The 21,452-nt window shown below is 38.5% G+C and overlaps 1 protein-coding gene across 1 annotated transcript in view; it reads left to right on the forward strand.

Moving 5' to 3' along the window:
- The window catches only part of tenm1 (teneurin transmembrane protein 1), a 298,417-nt gene that overhangs the window by 95,908 nt on the left and 181,057 nt on the right, over nucleotides 1–21,452 (forward strand). The window contains exon 5 of the mRNA XM_036127074.1: nucleotides 12,314–12,552. Within this exon, the coding sequence (XP_035982967.1) occupies nucleotides 12,314–12,552 (239 nt within the window). The remainder of the gene's footprint in view (nucleotides 1–12,313; nucleotides 12,553–21,452) is intronic.

Below are 21,452 nucleotides of genomic sequence, written 5' to 3' on the forward strand. Positions count from 1 at the left end.
CTATATCGATCACAGTGAACCGGATCCAGCCCAGCAGATCACACGAGTGAAGCACGAAGAATCTCTGTAGTCAGACTTCTCCTACAGGTGATCGTGGTGCATAACTAACGGGAAAACAGACCTCCAACATGAAACACGAGCAGACTATTAAAATTGGTTAATTTTAATGACTTATCCAAATAATACCTAATCTCACGGGCTATCAAAAACCATCTTATCAATAGTATCAATTTAATCTGAAGAGGATTTCTTATGCATTTAATTGAGTGTCAAACTATACAGCAATCTCAAATGAAGTAATCATTTCTTACATTTTTAAATGTATAAAAAAGAAAAGTAAAATATAAAGTTTACAACAGCTCATAGATAAAAAAAAATCACATCCAATGCTTTTCAATGTCTTATCAATATCGATAACCTAAACTTCAGAAAATAGGACATAAATCACAATTGACAAGAATAAAAATAATCCTACACCTGAGCTACACACTTATGTGTTGAGCATTATGATGGGACTGGAGCTCTTCTCCGGGAGAATTAAGTGAGTTCGAGACCCGAAAGTTTTCAATAATTTGACTCCCAAAATTAAAGAGGAAGGTCATTTCTGTTGGTGTGTAAAGACGTTTTATAACCTAGCGGTGAATTTTGGGCAAAATCAAAGGATTTATGTGACAAAATATTTTCTTTTCTTTTTTTACAGACATACCAAACTGCTGGCCAAGAGTTGCTTTGCACATTCCGAATATTTTTGCACATGCAGTCATTTAATGGGATAAAAGCAGTTTTCCAACAAGATTTTGACAGCGTGAACCTTCAGCATTGAACCCTATGGTAGTTAATTAAGACTGTACTGAGAAAAGGAAATAAAGTGGTTCACCTCCATGATTTCCTATTTTGACTAATGAGACAGTCCAATTTAGCTGGAGGTTGCTATTATTTAAACAAAATGATATCACAACAGTTAAAAGTGGCGGAAAACATAACTGTTAGGAGAGACGTTTGACTGCCGCGAGAGTTTAATGGGACTGAATAACATGATTTAACTAAAGAGCTAATCAGGCTGAGTGTCTTTGGAAGATAACGGTCAAAGTCCGACAGACAGTTCTTGCTTTAAAATGATCCAATGATAGATATTTTAAAAAACTTAAGGCAGAATTATGGTGTTCTTCACAGTTTCATTCAACTACTCGTGCTATTAACAACGGTTAGTCATAAACTGCTAAAATGAATATCGTTTGAAACGCATTTGCAAAGATACACGCAATTCAATTCAAAGCTTACAGGTGACTGAGTTAAACAGTCATTTAACCAACCGTTAAATCAGATGCCAGAAAGCACATCCCAGCTCTGGGGTTATAAGAATAACACCACCTACTTGCTAATGTTATTTGGCAAAAAACAAACAAACTGTAATTTAAGACAAAACTTAGAAAGCTTAGCATTCACCCTCGGGGACTTTGCACAATGTAATTATAAAACCGGGGAGAGAGAAGCTTTTTTTATCTACTTGCTTTGGATCAGCTTGGATTGTGGCGCGCCAACATTGACATTTCTGGCAAGCTGATTTTTATGGGAAATTTGATTAGCTGTGGTGGGAGGCTAAAGTTGCCAAAAGGTTAAGAGGTGCTGCGGTTTGCTTGTAGAGGTGTTCAGATATATTTCACGGAACTTATTCTTGACAAATATTTGACTAGTACATATGGTAGAGTAATAGATAACCCGCATACCCAACTGTCACGACGTGTAGGCGGCAGGTTATGTGTAACTGACTCACTGAAAGTAGAGTTTTCAAAATAATACCACTACGGCCTTTTACAGGTGCCAGAACCTGATTAAATCCATGCTAGGCAGAGGAGAAGCAGCTAGAAACAGCAGCGATACAACTGAGTTTTGTTTTGGTGTGTCACATGATGCTAAATCTTTAAGCATTTGTTTGGTTTATCCAGTAAATGTTTCAGTTTGTAAGGATAAATGTAGACATTACTCGTTTTTGAAGTGCCCAATATTCCTTTTTTTTTTCTTTCTCAGTCGCCGTAAAATATGAGCAAATTTAAGACAGTTTTCTTTATGTTGTGATTTGGAAAAATAATGCACAGTGTAATAGTTTATAGATATGTTATTAATTAATTAGTAAACACATTATAACTCATCCATAAGGGCAAGCAAGAGAAAAAACTGATCAGTTTCTTGCCAAATAGTGAGCCTAATCTGTTTAACTATATATTTAATCTAAAGTTGCTTATATTAAACATTTAAAAACGGTCGGTTTAGTCTCTCGCTCGCTCTTAATTAATGCATTATAAAACACTTATGATAGAGGGATAAAGCGTTTACAGATTAATTAATAACATATATGTAAACTCTTTATTAGCCATCTATAAGGGGGGCTTTACTGTAAAGTGGTACCGTTTTTAAGTTTTACTCAAATACATTGTTTTGAACCCAATTGAATCTATAATGGATTCATGATTCTTTTAAACACAGGTAATACATAATCGATTTACCCCCACCAGACCCCCAAACATAGTATATTTGCCTAATTTAATAATGTTCATGCATTAATTAGGTGGGTGAAGACCCTCTTCCCACCTGCAATTTGCACCGCCAATTTCAATGGCTCAGCACTCAGTAATTTGAAGTATTTTTACAGGATTTTGCACACCATCAAAGTTATAGCAAATCTCCAGTTTTCCGGCAGGATTTCACTTGTTTCTCCCACCGCTGCTGCTAGATTATTCATGACACCTGCGTTTGGGTTTCAATATTCTAAAAGCGGAATTTCAGAGACTCGCTGAAGGAATTTCGTCCCATCAAACAGAATTGAGCCGGCATAAGAAATAATTGATCCCGAGAATTATTTTCGAGATCCTCGTTCTTGCGGGCTGCTTTGGAGAGGAAGACGCAGCCAAGGTGCAAAAGAATATGTTTGCATGTTTAATGAGGGGCTCAGGCGCCACAGCTGAATCCCAGCGTTATGAGTAAGGGGCGAGATTGGCAGGCTGCCATGCCAGAGGAAGAAGTTTTAATAAGTTATGCATTAGGCCATAATTAGATCACACCTCATTTAAAGGAAAGGAAGAATAAAATTAGATTCTGTGACAATTTAAATTAATCATTGTCCAGATTTGAGTATCAAAGAGAAAGGCTTGTCATGGCTGTAGTGTAATTACAGCACTTTCGTTGTGTGTGCGGGTGTTTGCTTTCAGTGAACGTACAACTTAAACAAAATTCCTTTTTTTTTTTTTTTTTTTTTACCTCTGCAGTTCAGCTTGTTCAGCCAATATTTGCAGGGCCGAGAAGAACTTTTTCTCCCAAAGAGAGACGTGATTATGAACCATCGTTCCTGCACTGCCTCCGTATATAGGGTGACGCATTTTTTTTTCCTGGCGATACATTTCCTGCATTTGGGACTTTATAGTCAAATAAGTTTCACTTGAAAGTGTCCTATTAGTTCAAAACCATAAAATGTAATCACATTCATAGTCAATAGAATAGTGTCCCTTCGTAACATAATTCAGACATTATTGGCTCTTTCCCATCAGGCTTTTGACAAAGTCTTCGCTGCTTAACTGTTTCTGGCTGGATTTAATATTCAAGCGCCCCTCTCTGTCTCTCTCTCTCTCTCTCTGTCCTCGCCCTGCACTCCTTCACATTCTCAGATACGCTGATAATCTAATGATTTCATATTTCGACTCCAGCCTTCACATTCTTATCAGCTCAATCCGAGCCACAAGATTAACGATTTGTCAAGTATTTACAAACCTGACAAAGAGGGTCACGCTAACAGAATTATAAGTGTCGCTATGACCTTAATAAAGATGGTAGGAAAAAAATTGGATAATGTCTCATGTTGTCAAGCGCACTTCCATTATCCTTGATTTGTGTTTGATGAATCCGTATTGAAGAGTATCGACGTTGCGTCGGCTGAGATTAAGACTGTTTGAAGTGCGCATGGATTTCCTTTTTGGCTGAACATCCGTTAGGTTTCTGGAGAGACTGTCCTGTTTTTGTTGACCGATGCAGATATGGATATTCAATATATCTGGCTGGGTCTCACACTGGGTGTGCTAGGAGGCATAACAAATGCTGGTATGGGTAATGGACTCATGGACAAAAGGAGACTCCTTCGGTCAACACTGTTTCGTTGTGGTGTTATGGACTTTTAGAAACATAAGGTTTTGCGTTCATTTGCAAACATGTGAACTCTCTGACCAAGACGTCAGATGACTTTAAACTGAACTAAAATGATCTTGTATTACACAGACTGTGTTCATGAGACTGACAGAAACCAGCAAAGTTCATGACTGGTTGTAGTCGAGAAATTGTTTAGATGACATTCAACATATGTCAAATGATGTTCTTTAAAGTAGGCATCTCGTTGTATAGTTTAAAAATGAGTACGTTCTTTAGTTTTCTTCTTTAGAATCTTTCAGAGCCTGTCTCAGAATCTAAATGATAGTCCTGCACCCAAGCAGAAAGATTTGAAGTTTGAGAACTATCTCTAGAGCTGGACGATATAGAAAAAAAGCAAATCGATAAAATAGAAATCATATTGATTAATATCGCTAATTATCAACAAATTCAACACATGTATCTTAAGTGCAACCCTGGCCGTTTTAAACTGTTGCTTAGCAACCTATTTTTAGATACAGAAAACACAAACACTGAATTCAAACTCAAACCTTTATTCAACCAACTGTTTACCAAAGCTACAAGTTTTTAAAAAAGAATGCGTGATCTCTGAACTCGTTGAAGGGGACTAAGCATTCTTGGGTCTGTGTTTGTGATTGGTTGGGAGGATATAATGACTTTAATATTAACTAACATGGCCAGAATGCAAAAGGAAGGAAAACTGGTATTCGATTGAACTTTTTATTGACCTTTTTTTCTGTAATCGATATGTCTGTCGATCAATATATATTGTTATTGAATTATTTTTCAGTCCTACTATCTCTTCTTAAAAAAATTGAGTTTGAAGAATAGCACTCTGTTCTTTGTCCAACATTGTATAATGCTACGAACACATGTTGGTGATAAGCTTGGTCTTGGTGATACTCCTTCCCTGTCCTCTCCAGAACCTTCCTTTGAAATTCTGCATGAAACCTGTGGTTTGATGATAAAAATAAATAAATTAATGTAGCCCTTTTATCAGCTGTTAACGCTGGACAATTATTTGCCTTAAACATTTCTCTTTAAGTAGAGTTAGTACAGTTGTCTCTCTTCTGTTTTTCCCCTTTACAAAATTAATCATTATACACACTAGATTGATTTATAGTTTGTAAACAATTAGCGACTAGTTACTATATAATAATTCAGTTTAAACTGAAGCATTAATATATATATATATATATATATATATATATATATATATATATATATATATATATATATATATATATATATATATATATATATATATATATATGCAGACAGACAGACATAGATATGCTATTCTGTATTCAAAAGTATGTTCCCCGGCCAAGCAGAATAATTTACTCCTTCTGATTGCTTATTGACAGTTTTGACAATAATAGCAGATGACAATATTTCCTGAAACTGCTCAGAATTTAAATATATAAATTAAATTAAATTAAATGGCTTGTTCAATTGCTACTGTGGGCGCACAAACGCAGGCAAGTCAGAATCCAGACACGATGTCTTCTGTGAACAAAGACCTCCGCCCACGCAAACACAAACAGAAGCATTTGCACTTATCCAGGTTGAGACAGCCGCCGGGCCCATAGACTCCGACCTCCTGGAGAGCAGGAGCTCTCATTTTCTTCCCGTCTCGCGGGAAATCTGCCCTCTGATAAGAACTCAGAGCTTTCTTGGGCAATGCCCCTAGATATTGTCTGGGAAGATCAAAGACAGTGATCCAGGAAGAAGCGTGAAGCAGTTTAAAAAGCACCACACCAGAAGAAAAGGGGTTTTACATGCATTGACAAATGCATTTTTTTTTCCATCTCTGCTGCTTTAATCCACTTTCAGTAGAGCATTAAAAGAAACACAATAGACCAGACTTTGGTACTGGCTTCAAACTGAAGAAAATATCACACATAACATGTTTTTTGCTTTCTTTTCTTTCCACATATGTGTGTTTTTTCCCCCCCCCCCCCCCCTAAGTTTATCTGTGGCCTTTCAGAGATGAACTAGCATTGACCCTTAGGTGTGTGGCGGCTCCATGTGCAGCCTCCTGTGTCCCCCATCTGACTCGCAGCCTTCAGCAGGTGCTGAACGGCTGGATGGAGAAAGGACAGGAGGCAGACAGTGAGGGATGGACGTTATCTGTTCTAGCCATGGGGCCACACTAAAGACTCACTGCGAGGCAACACACACAAACACAAAGCAGGCTCAGCGTGATGGGACACATTTTCTTTTGTTTCAGGTTTCCAAACAGTCTTTTGACATCCTTTAAGTTTGCATTAACTTTTTCACTTCTTCTTTTTTTTTTTTTTTACATACCACAACCTCAAGCCCTATTGTATTTGCACTATTTTATGCGATAGAGCTGCACAGATTTGCTGTATCACGTCTTGATCTAATTTTGAAGTGTCTCAAGCCTCTTTGCACATTTAGAGGCTGACGTTTTTGTCAATTATTCCCTCCAAAATAGCTCAAGCTCAGTTACTTTGGATGGAGAGTTTCTCTACTCGTCAATCTTTAAATCTATCCAATAATTACCAATTAGACATAGGTTTGCGCCATTCTAACATATGAACATCCTTCTAGCTAAACTATTCTATTGCAGCTCTGGATTTATGTTTAGGGTCGTTGAGTGAAGGAAGGTGAACCTCCACACCGGTTTATAGTCTTTTGCAGTGTCTAATGGGTTTTCTTCCTGGATTACCCCCGTATCTCCATCCTTCTTTGCATAGATGGAATTAGTTTCTACAGCTTGATGCTGCAAGCCCTGCGTTTTACTGTTGGAGCGATCTTTAGGGTGAAGCACAGTCTTATTTTTCCGCCGCACAAATGTGGCCCAAAAGTTACATTTTTATCTCGACTGATCACAGCATGCTCTTCCACTTCTTCTACGCGTGCTTTGTTCCATTCATGATTTGTGTGAGAAACTACAAATGCTTCTGTCTTTTAACAATGGCTTCCTCCTCTCAGCTCTTCCATAAATCTCACGTTTGTGGGGGTGCCCAACACATAGATGTCCCGTCAGCAAATTCCCCCACTAGAGCTGATAATGCCATGGCCATGTCTCATGGTAGGCATTGTGTGTCAATGCAGATGTGAAACAGAACGGCACCTTCCTTCTTCTCTGGCTGCTTTTCTGATTAGAGGGTCCGTTATTTTAAGCGGACAGCAATGTCTGGCACGGTTTGTGTTTGTGCCACGCTATTTCCAATTCTGGATGACGGATTAAGCGTGGTCACCTGTGAAGGGGCTTGGAATATTGTTTTATAAGCTAACCCTAAAGTTTTCACACCTTTATCTTTGGCCTGTCTGTTTTTCTTCTTTGGCTTTTATTTTTGCGGGTTGCTCTCTAATGTTCTCTGTCAGACCTCCGGAGATTTAACAGAACCGGAATATCGTGAGATTAATTCATTAATTCATTTTGCAAGGATATCAGGTAAACCCACTTATTTCTAAATCAAACCAATATATTGCTGTTTTTTTTTTTACATTACACTTCAATTAAATAAATTAAGTTTGAGGTTGGAATGTAATAGAATATAAAAAGGCATTCTAAAAAGGTTATTTTTGCACCTTGCTTATACTAAGCACTGTTATGAGATTTATTCTAACATGGATCAAGAGATTTGCGCATCAAAACCCTGCAGAGTTCTTAATAAGGTGACTCTTCCAGGCTGAATGAGACTAAATGAGTCAATGAGGTGTATGCAGTTTGGTTATTATGAGGACACGGTGTCCGGTGATGCTGTCACATCGCTCTCTGACCCCACTTTAATGGCCTGTTCTCTGGGGGCCCTTCAGAGACCAGCAGCCTGCAACCCCTCACCTTTTTACAGCGTGCACAAAGTTACTCTTTGGCGCTCAACGTACACTATGCGCTCCACTCAAATCCAGCGTTAACCCCCCCCCCCAGAGAGTGCATCGTAACCCAGGGCAATCATGTTGTCTGTGAATTCAAGGAGCTCAGAAATATTGTTTTCATTTGTTATTATGATTGGAAACCATAAAAACACAGCCATAAAACAGAAAATATGCCACCAGTTTACCCCAATATAACCGTTCCACGTGGCCACAATGAGCTGGAGCTTCTATTAATTCTCTGCCTAGATCCACTTTTCCAAATTGGAAAATGGCCCCCATACTTGTGCTCCCTCATCTGCCACCGCACAGCCTCTGCCCTCCATTATCTAAACACAATATGGATGAAATGGTACCTAGATTAATTGCCCTTCAACTCGATCCCCTATCTTCATCCACTGTCTGAGACATTTCGTAATGAAAATGAGCCCCATCGTCATCTAACAGCCTTATAACTTAAGTAGTTGCTTTGATGTGTCAAAGGGAATAGGTAAGTCATTGATCCATGGGTGCCAGCGCTATTTCAATCTGTTTCATATTATTGCTGCTCTGCATTGCAGTAGCAGCTCATAAGGTTGCACCAGAGAAGCCCCCTGGTTAAATCTGGGGTTCCTCAAAGGATGAAGGACTTGGGCAGGATAACAGATTGAAGTTTAGTATTCTATGACTTAGGCTGAATCTATAGTGTACTATCAGAAAAGTTTTTCATGGGAATTGTAGAGCAAAACGGTTTACGGTTGTCTGACATATAGTGGTTTAGCTGAAACTATCTTTGATGTGCATTTTAAATGTCTGTGTTCAATCCTTTTTGAACAGTTCCTTGCGGCAGTCTTCCTACCTCTACTAATAATACTAATAACAATAATACTTGTTAGGTTCAGAGATCTTTAGAACCCTAGCTAGTCTGAGCTTTAACCCAAAATAGAGAAGGATGAAGGAGGGGGTTTAATTCAAGTCGGACAACAACAACAACTGTTTGGCACAATTATACAGCTGAGTGAATCCCATTGACTCAATTTGCTGGCAGCTTCCAAATAGCTCTGTGGGCTAAATGCAAGTGTCCATATTTATGAACTTTTAATTTAGAAAGTAGTTTTTAAAAGCATGTGAGATTTTCCTTTTACTTCACAGCAATGCACTACTTTCTATTGGTGCATCATGTGAAATTCAAATAAAACACATTAAAGGGGTCATATATGCAAAATCCACTTTTTTAGCCCCTAAATACATTTTGTCATGTAATTGGAGCTTCTAGGGGTGCAGAAAATTGGAGCTGAGTAGATATCGTTATTTTCTGTTTGGGTAATATTTTTCAATCTATTCGGTTTTCTATTAGTTTTTTTTTGAACGATTGTGTCACAGTATTTGCAGTGGAGCTGTTAAACAAGGTTCAATTTTGCGATTCCGCCATTTAAATTTTTCCGTGCAATATTGTAGCCCAAGCTCAGGGATGCCGAGAAGTGAAAATCCACACATTTCGTTACACCGTCCCCCAGCATATTACAAAATTAGAGTGACACTACGTGGCCTAGAGGGGAGCAGATACAGTCAAACCCATCTGTGTGGACGGGGGCCTCAAATGCACCTCAGAACAGGAGTAAAAGAGGGCCTTGTGGGGCACCAATAACGAGGAATTCAGACCAAAGCATTGTCGTTCCACTTTATATAGACCAGAACTGAATGATTTAAATGTTAAAAAGAAAGCATTACAGAGCATGATATGTTTATGGTTGTCGTGTGACAAGATCTGAAAATAATCTCTGGATATCTATATAGTTGCAAGGCACAGTAAATTGCCTAGTCCCAGAAAATGTTATGAAATATAATGTAAATTGCAAAAGGAACCCTACTGCTTTTTTTTTTACACTACTTCCCCTTGATTATAACTTCCTGCATCAATTTTTAATGATCCATTTCTTGCCATTTAAAAAAAAATCACAGTTAGATTAAAAGCACACCAGTGCAGCACAACATGTGGGATATTAACAATTCTCCCAAGTTGCATCGTTCTCCACATTTAGCAAAAGCTGATTTGACAGGTTAGGTGTTAGCAAGACTTGCTCGTTGTACATCGGCTAACTGGAGCAGTTTGTTTTCTGTGTTTGATGCACAAACCCAACAGTGTCTAACTCTGAGGGGGGGGGGGGAAGATACAAGGAGGAGAGGGGTCTCGACTGAAATCTCCCACCTTCAGGGCCCTTTAAATGAGTTTCAGCCAGGCGTAGCTTAGAGTAGGACTTAATTCCACCGAGTCCAGATTTACATAAATAGAATCTGAATAAGACACAAGATACCTGAGGAAAAAAAGAAGCCTGTGTCTTGCTAGAGTAATTGGTGGAGCATTGAACCACTGTCCTAGATAGGCCTGCACAGCAACTGTGACTGTTCCAAACTTGCTACTAAAATCTTCTTTAGAAAGATGCAGGCGGCGGTCCCATGTGGCGTGTAGTTTGTGGAACACAAGATGCAAAACCGGCTCCTACCTCAAAAGATCAGGGCAGTGATTAATTGACAGCTTGCTCAACACCTCCCTCAAAGAGCAGTCAGCCAATCATAGGTTGCTAACTGTTTCCAGGACTACCAGGGATGGTTCTAGAATACTCCAAAGGCAAATCTAAGGCACAAGATGTCGCAATAAGAGCAGTACGCATTTAGGGAGTTCAGAGGATTCTCTGGTTTTACTCCACCTTAGCAAGGTAAATACAGACGTAAAATGTAAAAAAAAAAAAAAAAAAAAACTTGACATAAATCTCAATCAAGCTCATGTTAGATCAAATAGTCAGCACTTACACCTCAGAGAGCAGCTTCAAAGGCCGGCAGGTACATCGCTACACCGATGACTGCCACATGTCACGTTTTGCATTGGATGATGACGATGCGCTCACGGAACGTAATCAGTGTGAGGCTGGCTTTAGGCTCGCTAAAGGTCCTTATCACTACTCTTAACATTTTCTTCCACTTTAGGAGCTCTCTTGAGGCCTAGGGTGCTTTGTGAATAACTTTTTCATCCTACCGAGGTAAAATTCAAAGAAAAGTCTTAGGGGTGCGCTGGTGGCGCAGCGGGTAGCAGCACCCATGTACAGAGGCCTTAGTCCTCGACGTGGTCGACCCGGGTTCAACTCCGACCCGCAGTCCTTTGCTGTATGTCTCTTCCCCCCCTGTCCTGTTAGCCTACTGTGTTAAAAAGCTAGCCACTAGAGCTGTGAAAAAAATCTTAAAATAAAAAAAAAGTCTTAGAGTTTGGGAAATTCTAAGACTTTTTTCTAAAATGACACCACTAAGAGCTTTTAGTTTTGGTATTGTGTTGGAGAGGATTCTCAGTCATCCAGGTTATGATTAATCCAAAAAAGGATAAAACTGGACTTCTATGCTGACTTCTCATCATAGAATTCCAGTTGTTTTATTTTATCTATATTGTTTTATTTTATTATATATATTTTTTTTTACCTTTTTTTGGAGTCTTGGGATTCTTTTTGAATACGGGCACAGATACAGATCATGGATTGAGTAATGATTTGATAGCATCAAGGGGTTTGTCTTTCTGCCTCTCTGGGTAAAGATTTGGTACCTAAACTTGAGAGCGACCGGCAGTTATTGTTGCAATCATGTTTTGCAAAACAGTGTTGTACAACCAGCACACCTGCTAAACTGAACAGTGCTTCAGGTGGGAACAATCGGTTTGAGTCTCACTGCCAGACTGGTGGATGTGCTCTGTGCTGGCACTCCCTCTGCAGTTTTTGTAAAGTGCAGAAAAGCCTATTATTGGTTCCTGATAGTTTCTTAGAGGTCCACAAAGTAATATTTTTCTCCTATTGACATCAATAATTTCTTTCGATATTTCCCAACGCGAACTGTAAATTTAGTCCTAAACATTTGCTCTCCGCCTGCCCACTTTTTTTACATTTTTCTGCACACGCTACACAATAACAAATGCAACACACCAAGAAACACTGACAAAATACCGATCAATATCCCTTTTTTAAATTTGCAAGAAAATCTGGCTTCTTTGAATCAAAACACAATATAAGGTATGGTCAGTAGCTGGTATGTGCATATTTAATACTACTTTTGGAAGACCACTGTTTCGAAAACAACTCACTTGGGAACATCCAGCTCCTTTATTCAACAGCCGGAGCTAATAGTCTTCATGTCCTTCTAAAAGGCCAACAGCTTCAAGCCAGAAACAAAACAGAACGCTTTTTTTAACAACATCAATGTATTCAGCTGTGCATAATAACTGGCAGCTGACATGGCAGCAGCTAATCTGGGAAAGTTGTAATGAAGTCTATTTTATGTGTTTTTCTCCCTGCAGACATTTCCTGTTTAAGCAGGGGTCTGGTTCATCAGCCCTCCTGTCAGGCGCGGGACAGGGATACCCTCTGACTTCTGGAACGGTGTACTCCCCCCCACCACGACCGCTCCCTCGCAGCAGTGTCACCAGGCCGCTGTTTACCTTCAACAAGCCTCACCGCTGCTGCAACTGGAAGTGTACGGCCCTGTCTGCATCGCTGCTCACCCTCGCGCTGGCCCTGCTGCTCACATATGTCATTGGTGAGTCACCATACATAAAGTTTTTAAGTGCGGCTGTGAACGGCACCGTTTGCTTTTGTGTTGGTCATGGCTAATGAAGCAATGTGGGAGCCCTGTCAATAGTCGGCCCCATTAATTCTTCAGGAAAGCATCAATTAAGCGTAAACATTAATCTTTTTGTTCACATAACAAACATGAAGAAAAGAACAACAAATATAAAGCAGTGTTGTATTCCAAATGTGGCCAAATGTCGAATACTTTGAATTGCAAATTAGCTGTCCCAAACCAAAGCACTGGAAACCCGTAATTATCCTGTGATGACTACCAACACCAACACACACACACACACACACACACACACACACACACACACACACACACACACACACACACACACACACCAACACACACACACACACAGGTTCATTTGGTGTCCCCTCAAACGCCACCCCCCTCCTACCACCACCACCCACACACACACCTACAACACACACAAAAAAATCACTTTATTACATTTTCACTCGTTTTTTTAATCATCTTTTTTTTCAGCCCAGGTTTGTCGCAATTCTTGACTTTGCACATTTTTATTATTTAAATATTTTGCTGAGATTTACTTAATACTCAGTACAATTAACTTTTTCATTTGTTTTTCGGTTGAGGTCTTATTACCTAACCCAGTTATTTTTCATTTTCTATTAACCATAGCGTGAAAAATGCCATTACTACAGAAGGTTGGGATTATTTTTGACACCCCTTTTGTTTTTAATTGCCAAACCAAATGAAACAAAAACTAATTATGTTTGGCTACTATACAATCACTGCAAAATAATGTTCCCGCGGTATTATTTTTTTTCTTTCTAAATTAAGGTTGAACCTCAGGAGTTTGATTGCATACTATAGATTGAACTATTCAGTTGCAGAAACTAGAAATAGTACGGAAGTGCAAAAGTGCCAAAATACCATCAAAACAGCTTACTTAATTATTCAGTGACTTAATTTGTCGATAATTATTTTCAGTTGGAAAAAAATACAGAAATATGTAAATACTGGACTGAAAGAGATGTAATAATTAAATGTTTTTTTATCTTAATTACAACATACATCATTAATCTTTTCAGGGTTTATTTTAATTATTTCATGGTTGCAAGCTGCAGCAGAACTTGAGTTATTTCGACCTGTCAGATCAGAGTCACTGGACGAGGCTAACACTACTCCAACGAGGAAAACTTGTCTCATTTGGGCTAGGCGTTTTAACAGTCTGAGGTTAGGGTCTATTTCACCAGCCACAGCGACAATTTAAAGGATCACACATGGCACTGGTGCAATTAAACCCAGAACTATTTTTATATGAGGTGAAAAACTTTTAATTAATGAAATGTGTAATAGTTATTTAAATTGTACATTTAATAAACTTATATTTGTTTGTGTTTTTATCTATTCAACTTCATATCTCTTTTAATTACCACAAGTATAAGCATTTATTAGATGATATATTTATCACTTTTTGCCACTTTGGGCACGTTATAATTCTACTGCTTTTTAGGCATTAGAGGTTAAAAAAAGATATTTAATGGAAGCACAAGTTTCACAACGCTAAAATACAATCAATCAAGGCCAGTCTTAGCCTTTATTTTGATTTTGTTTAACTTATCAATAATTTTGTTAATATTGCAGCATTAATGCTGTAAAAAAGTAAAAAAAAAGACTCTTTCCCACTATCTTGCATAGGACTTAAATCTCTTACATAAACAAGTGGTCAAAGTCATTAAAATCAAAAGTTGTTTTCTACTAAAGCGGTAGAATGTGTGGGAGTGATTTTTATTGTGTTGTTGCTGCACCTTGAATTGCTTATTCAGGTAGTCAGACATATATCTTTTAAAAGATTATGTGGCATTGATGTCTTTGAAATGACAGCATTGTGCTCCAAAAGACAGTTAAGCCCCACAATCCCTCAATAACAGTAAAACCTTTTTTTTTTTTTTTTGTCCACTGTTCCAGTGTTGGTTTCAGGACTCATATTCATCTCTTTAAAATGTTGCATTAAAAATGTAAGCGTTTGTTTTTATTAGTTTTGCGTCCATCCAGGGTAGTGTGCGTGTGTGTGTATATATAAATATATAAATTTCACTCATCCCATTTCATCAATATCAGGTTTACAGATTTACAGTTAAAGATGTTAAAACTGGATGAATGTTAGGAACGTGACTGTTCATTTGTTGAAGGAAGGCATAGTTTTAACATACTTGTAGCTGAATTTATCAGTAAAATGTGCTTCTAAAAGGTATAAAGTTAAGGAGGCCAAGTTCACGTCCCAGATTTCAGATTTCAATTTGCAAAACATATTGAAAGCATTAATCCGTGTCTTTCGTCTTCAGAAATTTGCAGCCCTGTGTGTTGGACTGTCACATATTTCCAAAAAATAGTTTTGTTAAAGATTATGGTTTTAACATGATAAACAAAAAGAACTGTGGCTATAAATAGTTTTAAAAGGCACTGTATATTACTTCTCAGTATTCCTAGACCTCTACTCTTAGTTTTATGTAACAGATTAATTAAATAAACATCAATAACATATCCAGAGGTGTTCTCTAGTCAAGAAGATTTTTGCCCCATAGTCTGCCTCCTCTTCTATCAATCGATCTCTTCCCGTTGCATTTGTTCCCCACTCTTGCTTAACCTTGATCAGACCACTCCACCTAAGGTATTTGCCCCCCCCCCCCCCCTCCTTGGCCCCATCCACAGATATCACAACCTCTTCGCCTTGCCAGTTCATTTCCCTCTTGTGGCGGTGCTCAAGGTCAAGCCTGGAGCAAGCAGGGGTATGCATTAATCACACACACACACCCACACACACACACACACACATTACAGACAGACATCACACACACCCAGGCGAATCCATGCAGATTAATCCCCAGGCTGAACCATGCTATTCCATTAATGTCCCAGCCCCGGTAATTAGTGCATTAGCGAGAAGTGTGAGCGATGACTTGGAGATGACACCACCTTTTAATTGGTGTCATGCTCCTCTCCTGTTTGCCAGTGATTGATCTTCATGTTGACGTCACCATGGTAATCACGCCAAGATGTATGGGATGCAAGCATCGATGACATGTTTGCATGTAAATCAAAAAGATTCAAGTTGAGAGATTAAAGTGGTCACGCACTTAGTGTCATTGTCTGGGTGGGGGGGGGGGGGGGGTGTAGAGAGGTTGGGACACAGGCCACCACATGATTAGGTTCATTACATAATGATTCTGTAACTTTAATGAATTAATTATGAAGAGCCAATGACAGCAAGGGGGAAAACAGAATTTATCAGACATATTGAACTTTCCCACCGTTCGCACACGGCCATTCACATTTCTTTTTAGGAATTATTGATTTTAAGACAGTCTCTCATTAAATCAAATTTCAGCTGAAGATGAAGTCTTATTATCATAATGAAATGCAAAAGAAAATCATTTGTTCATCTTTGAGAATCTGCTAATTTATTCCAGATATATTCAGCTCTTGGGCTGACCCCATCCGCTCAGGTGGGTAGTTGTTGAATGCTAAATAAATGGGTGCTATTGAAGAAAGGGGGAAAAAATAAATACAATATTTTTTCTATGAATTGTATGTTAAATAGCAAAAAAAAAGCAAAAAACAGAATGAGTAAGCAGATTCCAGGAATATATTAACTGTATGAACAATCATTAAATGGATAGCTAGAAGTTACTCTCCCTTCGTCTGCAGATAAAATATATGATCACCACAACTAAAGTTGACTTGTTGGTCATGGTGGTTGATTGCCTACTCGAGCTATCTGTGTTAGCTTGTGTTGTTTCGTTTAATCTCAGTTTTGGGTTGCTCGTTCCCGTACAGTTAAACCCAAAAATATTCACAGCCCTGAAGGATTTAGATTTGGCATCATTTTCATTCAATCAAACACTCCTTTTCTGAAAGAAATCGAGACAGATGTCTATCAAACAGTAATAAATCAATGTGAAATTAGTATCTGTTCTGAAAAATACAATATTTCACCTGTTTTTACTCACAATGTCAGGTTGAAAATTATAAAGCTTTCTCAACAATCAGTTGAAGAATCCTTAATGGTGATTACTGACCAACTTTGTCCGTTTTCCAATAGATGTTTGGACAACAAGTATTTTTCCTTTTTTTTCCCTCCGCTCTAAGTCTTTGTGGTTGGTAGGGCTCTTTGCTATCACCCCAAACTTAAGCTCTGTCCACAGATTCTCTTTTGGATTCAAGCCAAGATACTTGCTTGGCCTCTCTGAAAATAATATTGCTTCCAATCAAAATTAACTGCTGACCAAATTAAAAGATTACTTTAAACCTAAATCCACTACATGTATGAATAATTTGGAGCTTAACTGTAAGTACAACTTAAAATTTTTTACCATAAATGAAGAACAAATATATCTATAGGGAGCGACTGTTTTCTTTTTTTTTTTTTTCTTATTTTCTGTGGGCTAGGTGAAATCTGACCTCTTCACCCTTTTACTTCCATGGAGCTAATTCATGTCTCCTGCATAAGTGATCAGTGGAGAGAAAATGTTCACTCCATCTTCCGTGTTGGTAATAAGTGCCCACATATCCATTCGATACTATTTCAATAAAGCAAACATTTTGTTGTCAAGAAAACCTTCAGTTCAGTTCGAATCCACAGAGATTCCAAGACGGTGCTGTGATAGATGCTACATCCAGGCTGATTTCATTCCACAATCAATGAAACGGTGGATTCCTATGTATTTATGCTCCAAAACCTTCAAGACCTTTAGGTTTACTGGCCAGAAAAATCTAGCGGCAAATGTACTCTAAGATTTTGTCCCCTCTTCTGCTTTGTGTAAGTAACAAACGGACAAAAATGTTTTATCCTGGTTTCCTCTGCAAAGCGTTTGTCCTCTTAGTGTTAAATAGAATTTCTGGGTGTCGGTTTGATAAGCAAGTGGATTTATTTTACACCGAAAAAGGTAAACAGGGAGTTGCTGTCAGTTTTACGCCGCAAAGGCAGCTTGCTGAATCTGGGCATTCACAACATTTAATATAAATGTGAAATATTCCCTTACAGTTGTGCCAAGCTGGAATCAAACATCTCAGAGTGTTGCCCACGCTTCCCCCCCCCCCCCCCCCCCCCCACCCCTTGGTAAAAAAAAATCATGTTAACGCAGCTGTTACATTTGGCAGATTTCTACCGCTGTTCTCGTGACGTTGAGCCAAAACTGTCTTTACTTGCAACAATCGCTGCCTGGTTCGGCAGTGTAACAGAGCTTGTTACTGATCTAACATGCCCCTTAACAACACTGAGCGATCGCTGGTGGAAGCGTCACTTCCTCCGCGGCTGATTCCGAACATGTGGCATCGCTCTTTAAATCAGCTCCTGAATTTATTTGCAGCCTTTAGTGCTGTCTCCGTAAGTTATGTGGCTTCTTTATTAATTTGGGGGAAAAGTAACCGGGCAAATAATGAGGCAACAATATTATGGCTCATATTAAAGTTTCCAATTAACACAACAATAGGACGATGCATGATTGCTGAGATAATGCTGCGCCTAAGTGATTGCAGCGCAATGCCCCCTGTTGTGATTAGCTAAGGCAGTCCTCTTGTTTTTTTCTGTGTTTTTTTTTCTCTCTCTATCCTGCCCTCTTTCCTCTCCTCCCACACCCCCCGGTGTTGCGAAGGCTGTGAATAGCTTTGTTAATTTGTTTATCCCCCAAAGTACCCCTCCCTCCCGCCGTCGTAGCTCGTTATTAAGCGCAACACGGCCATCAGATATGAAGAGCCGGCATTACGGCAGCGAAAGGGGGCATTAAAGGAGAGATAGAGGACAGATTAAGATTGAATCTGTAATCTTGAAGAATATTACCAGCGAAAGCACTACCTGTAACTCACTGTGGACACCGGGCCTCGTTTAGGGCCATTGTGAAAATCCGGACGTTAAAAAAAAAAAAAGAAGAAGAGAAAAACCATTTAGAGCATTATCCGTCACAATGAATTTCTTTCCGTTTTGAAAAGTTTCAATCTTCCCCTGCTCGATCATAAGCGAGAAGAGAAGATTCACTTCTGAATGATAACCATCTCTATGGCAACAGGGAGAAGCTCCTGACGCAAGGGAAATGAGCTAGTCAGCAGCACCCTGCAATCCAATAATCAGCACCAAATCACATTTCAGCCAATTGCACACACACAGACACAGACTACTTGTATTGTAAACCAAGCTCTCCTTTATGGTTCTCCTGTGCACTACATGTTGCTTCAGGGAACCTTCTTTTTTTTTTTTTTTTTCACAAAGACCCTAATGAGTCATTAGCAGCTCAGAGTTTATTACTTTCATGTGTGTTCGTTTTTCCCCCCCCCTTTTTTTTTTCTTTTTCTCTGTAAATCTAGTTTCACAGTTTGACTGTGGAAAGCTTAATGTTAATCGCAGAGGTCAAACGCAGTGCAGGCTCCAGCTGTGGACAAGAGAGGAGAGAAAGGTGTTTGATAGCAACTGCAAATGATCATTTCCTTTGAGATAAATCTGCAGATTACCTCCTAATTAAGTTTTTCAGACCTTGAGTGGACATCTTCCAATGCCTGTTGGGTGCAACAAACAGTCTGAAGCTGAAATACATTTAAAAATGAATGCTAACTGCCCGGCCGTCTTGCCAGATAGAACCGGTATTGAGCTTTTTTCTTATTTCTGAGTATTGCAGCCATAATATTTTACTGGGATTTTATGTGACAAGCCATCACGCAGTTGTGCATAATGTTCAAAATATTTTACAAATAATAATCTGAGTGGATCGCATTGGTAAACTTCCTCCTTTACTGCGATCCAGCTAAATAAAATCTATTCAAACCTCTGCGTAATTTAATGTCACTATATACTGTTGTCCTGCGAAGTCCTTGAGGGTTTGTTAGAGAATGTTAGTCAGTAAACAGCATAAACATTGCAAATCCTTTTGGAAATCAATGTAACGGTAGAATAACAACAATGCAGTCGTATTTACTGTATTTTTAAATGCTTACCTTGTGCATTAGCACAACTTGTCTAATATACAGCAACTTTATTCACTATTTAAATCACACTTTTATGCCAATTTGTAGTAATACTTTAATATGAAGAATACAAACCAACAAATCCTTAGTAATATCATTTTCACTCAATCAGAGTTAAATGAAACAACTAAATGTCAGACTTTGATGGATAAACTGGTTTGATATGTTGAAAAGATTCATTTTTTAATCTGTTTTAATTTAACAGAACAAATAACAAATCCTTAGTGGCTGGAGCTGAGTCGTTCCCTCCTAATCTGTATTCCTCCTCTAAATGTCCTAGCATTGCTTGTTTGTCTCAAAGCGCCGAGCTGATTATAGCTTATCATAAATGAACTGCTTGCTCAACGTTAGGCTTTGTTGTTGACCACCCTGCCTATGAAGGTGGGAAACAGCAATTAAGCATCGAGGCACACAAAATACCAACAATACTTCACCAAGGAGAAAATCTGCTGTTGGAATCCTCGTGTTTATAAAAATAAATCCTTGGGACCAAAAATGTTACACGGGTTGTCAGAATGCACACTGTTTTGCCCAAAATATCGAACAACTTGTCCTTTACAGGCACACGAAGTTTTATATCTAATTTTTAATGGCAATTAAATTATTTATTTTTTAGACTTTAAAATGACATTGGCCCCTCGCAGCTATATGCTTTAATTCTTCTAGGAGACTGTCTGGAAGGTTTAGGAAAATATTCCCGGTAAAGTTTGACCATTCTTGCAGCACAGTATTTGTTAAGACAGATGCTGATGTTGGACAAGATTGCCTGGCTCACATTGTCTGCTCTCGTTCATCCTAAAGGTACTCTGTGGAGAGTAGTCAAGTTCCTCCAAACCAAACGGGCTCTTATACAGTATGTCTTCATGGACCTGGCCATGTGCGCTGGTAAACAATCATAATGGGGCCATCAACTGATGGGGTCATCTCCAGACTGCTCTCACATACATAACATTCCTTTGTATGCTATAGCATCAAGAGTTAGCTAAGGTACTGTAGCTAAGGGGTTGCTACTGCAAGATTTAGATGCAGTAACAAGGCATGAAAGGACTTAGAACACTGCAGCGTCCAATCACAGAAGCATAGTCGCATTCATTGTGGTTATGAGAGCAGGTTATTCTTTCACAAATGTTTCTAAAGCAGTCTGCATGCCCAGGTGCTCGGTTTTATACACATTTGACCATGAACATTACTGGAACACCTAAATTGAGTAATATGGAGGACTGACCTGATGATACTTTTTAGCAATAAAGTATGAAGATAATCTGATAGGATAGAAGATGCAAACCTCCTTGAAAGACTCGATGGAAAACATTCTTAAATAGTGATAACAGAAGCATAAAAAATAAAATGCTGTAGCTAAATGTGGCATATAAACAACTATTAGCATATCCTATAAAATACTCAGATGTGAAAAACTATTTTGTGTTCTTTAGTTTTATGTCCCTTAGGAATATGTCCAATAGTCAAATAGTATGATTAGCATCATTAGCTTCAAAGAGACTATTAGCTGATCACTTCATAGTAATGCTAATATTTTTATTATACAGCTAGTAACAAATATCCTAAAAGTTTTCCAAATATTCTTGATATTTATTGACTTGTGTCATTGTAAAGCAAAAACAAAACATCAGACATTCCGTAAAAATGGATTTAAATGCAGGCGAGTGAAGAACTTTTTTGTTTTTGCTTTTTTTGTTGCCTACCCGGCTCAAATGTTTAACAATACTTCAGATTCAAATCAGGTCTTTGTTTACTTTTTTCTATCTGCCATACCATTATAACAAGTGTTTGACTTTACATTTACTCATATTCTCTGAAATTATCACATAATAAACAATATTGAAAAATGTTTTCCCACAAATTGATATCATTCAAAG

This window comes from Fundulus heteroclitus, chromosome 23 (genome assembly GCF_011125445.2).
Source record: "Fundulus heteroclitus isolate FHET01 chromosome 23, MU-UCD_Fhet_4.1, whole genome shotgun sequence".
Taxonomy (NCBI): Eukaryota; Metazoa; Chordata; class Actinopteri; order Cyprinodontiformes; family Fundulidae; genus Fundulus; species Fundulus heteroclitus.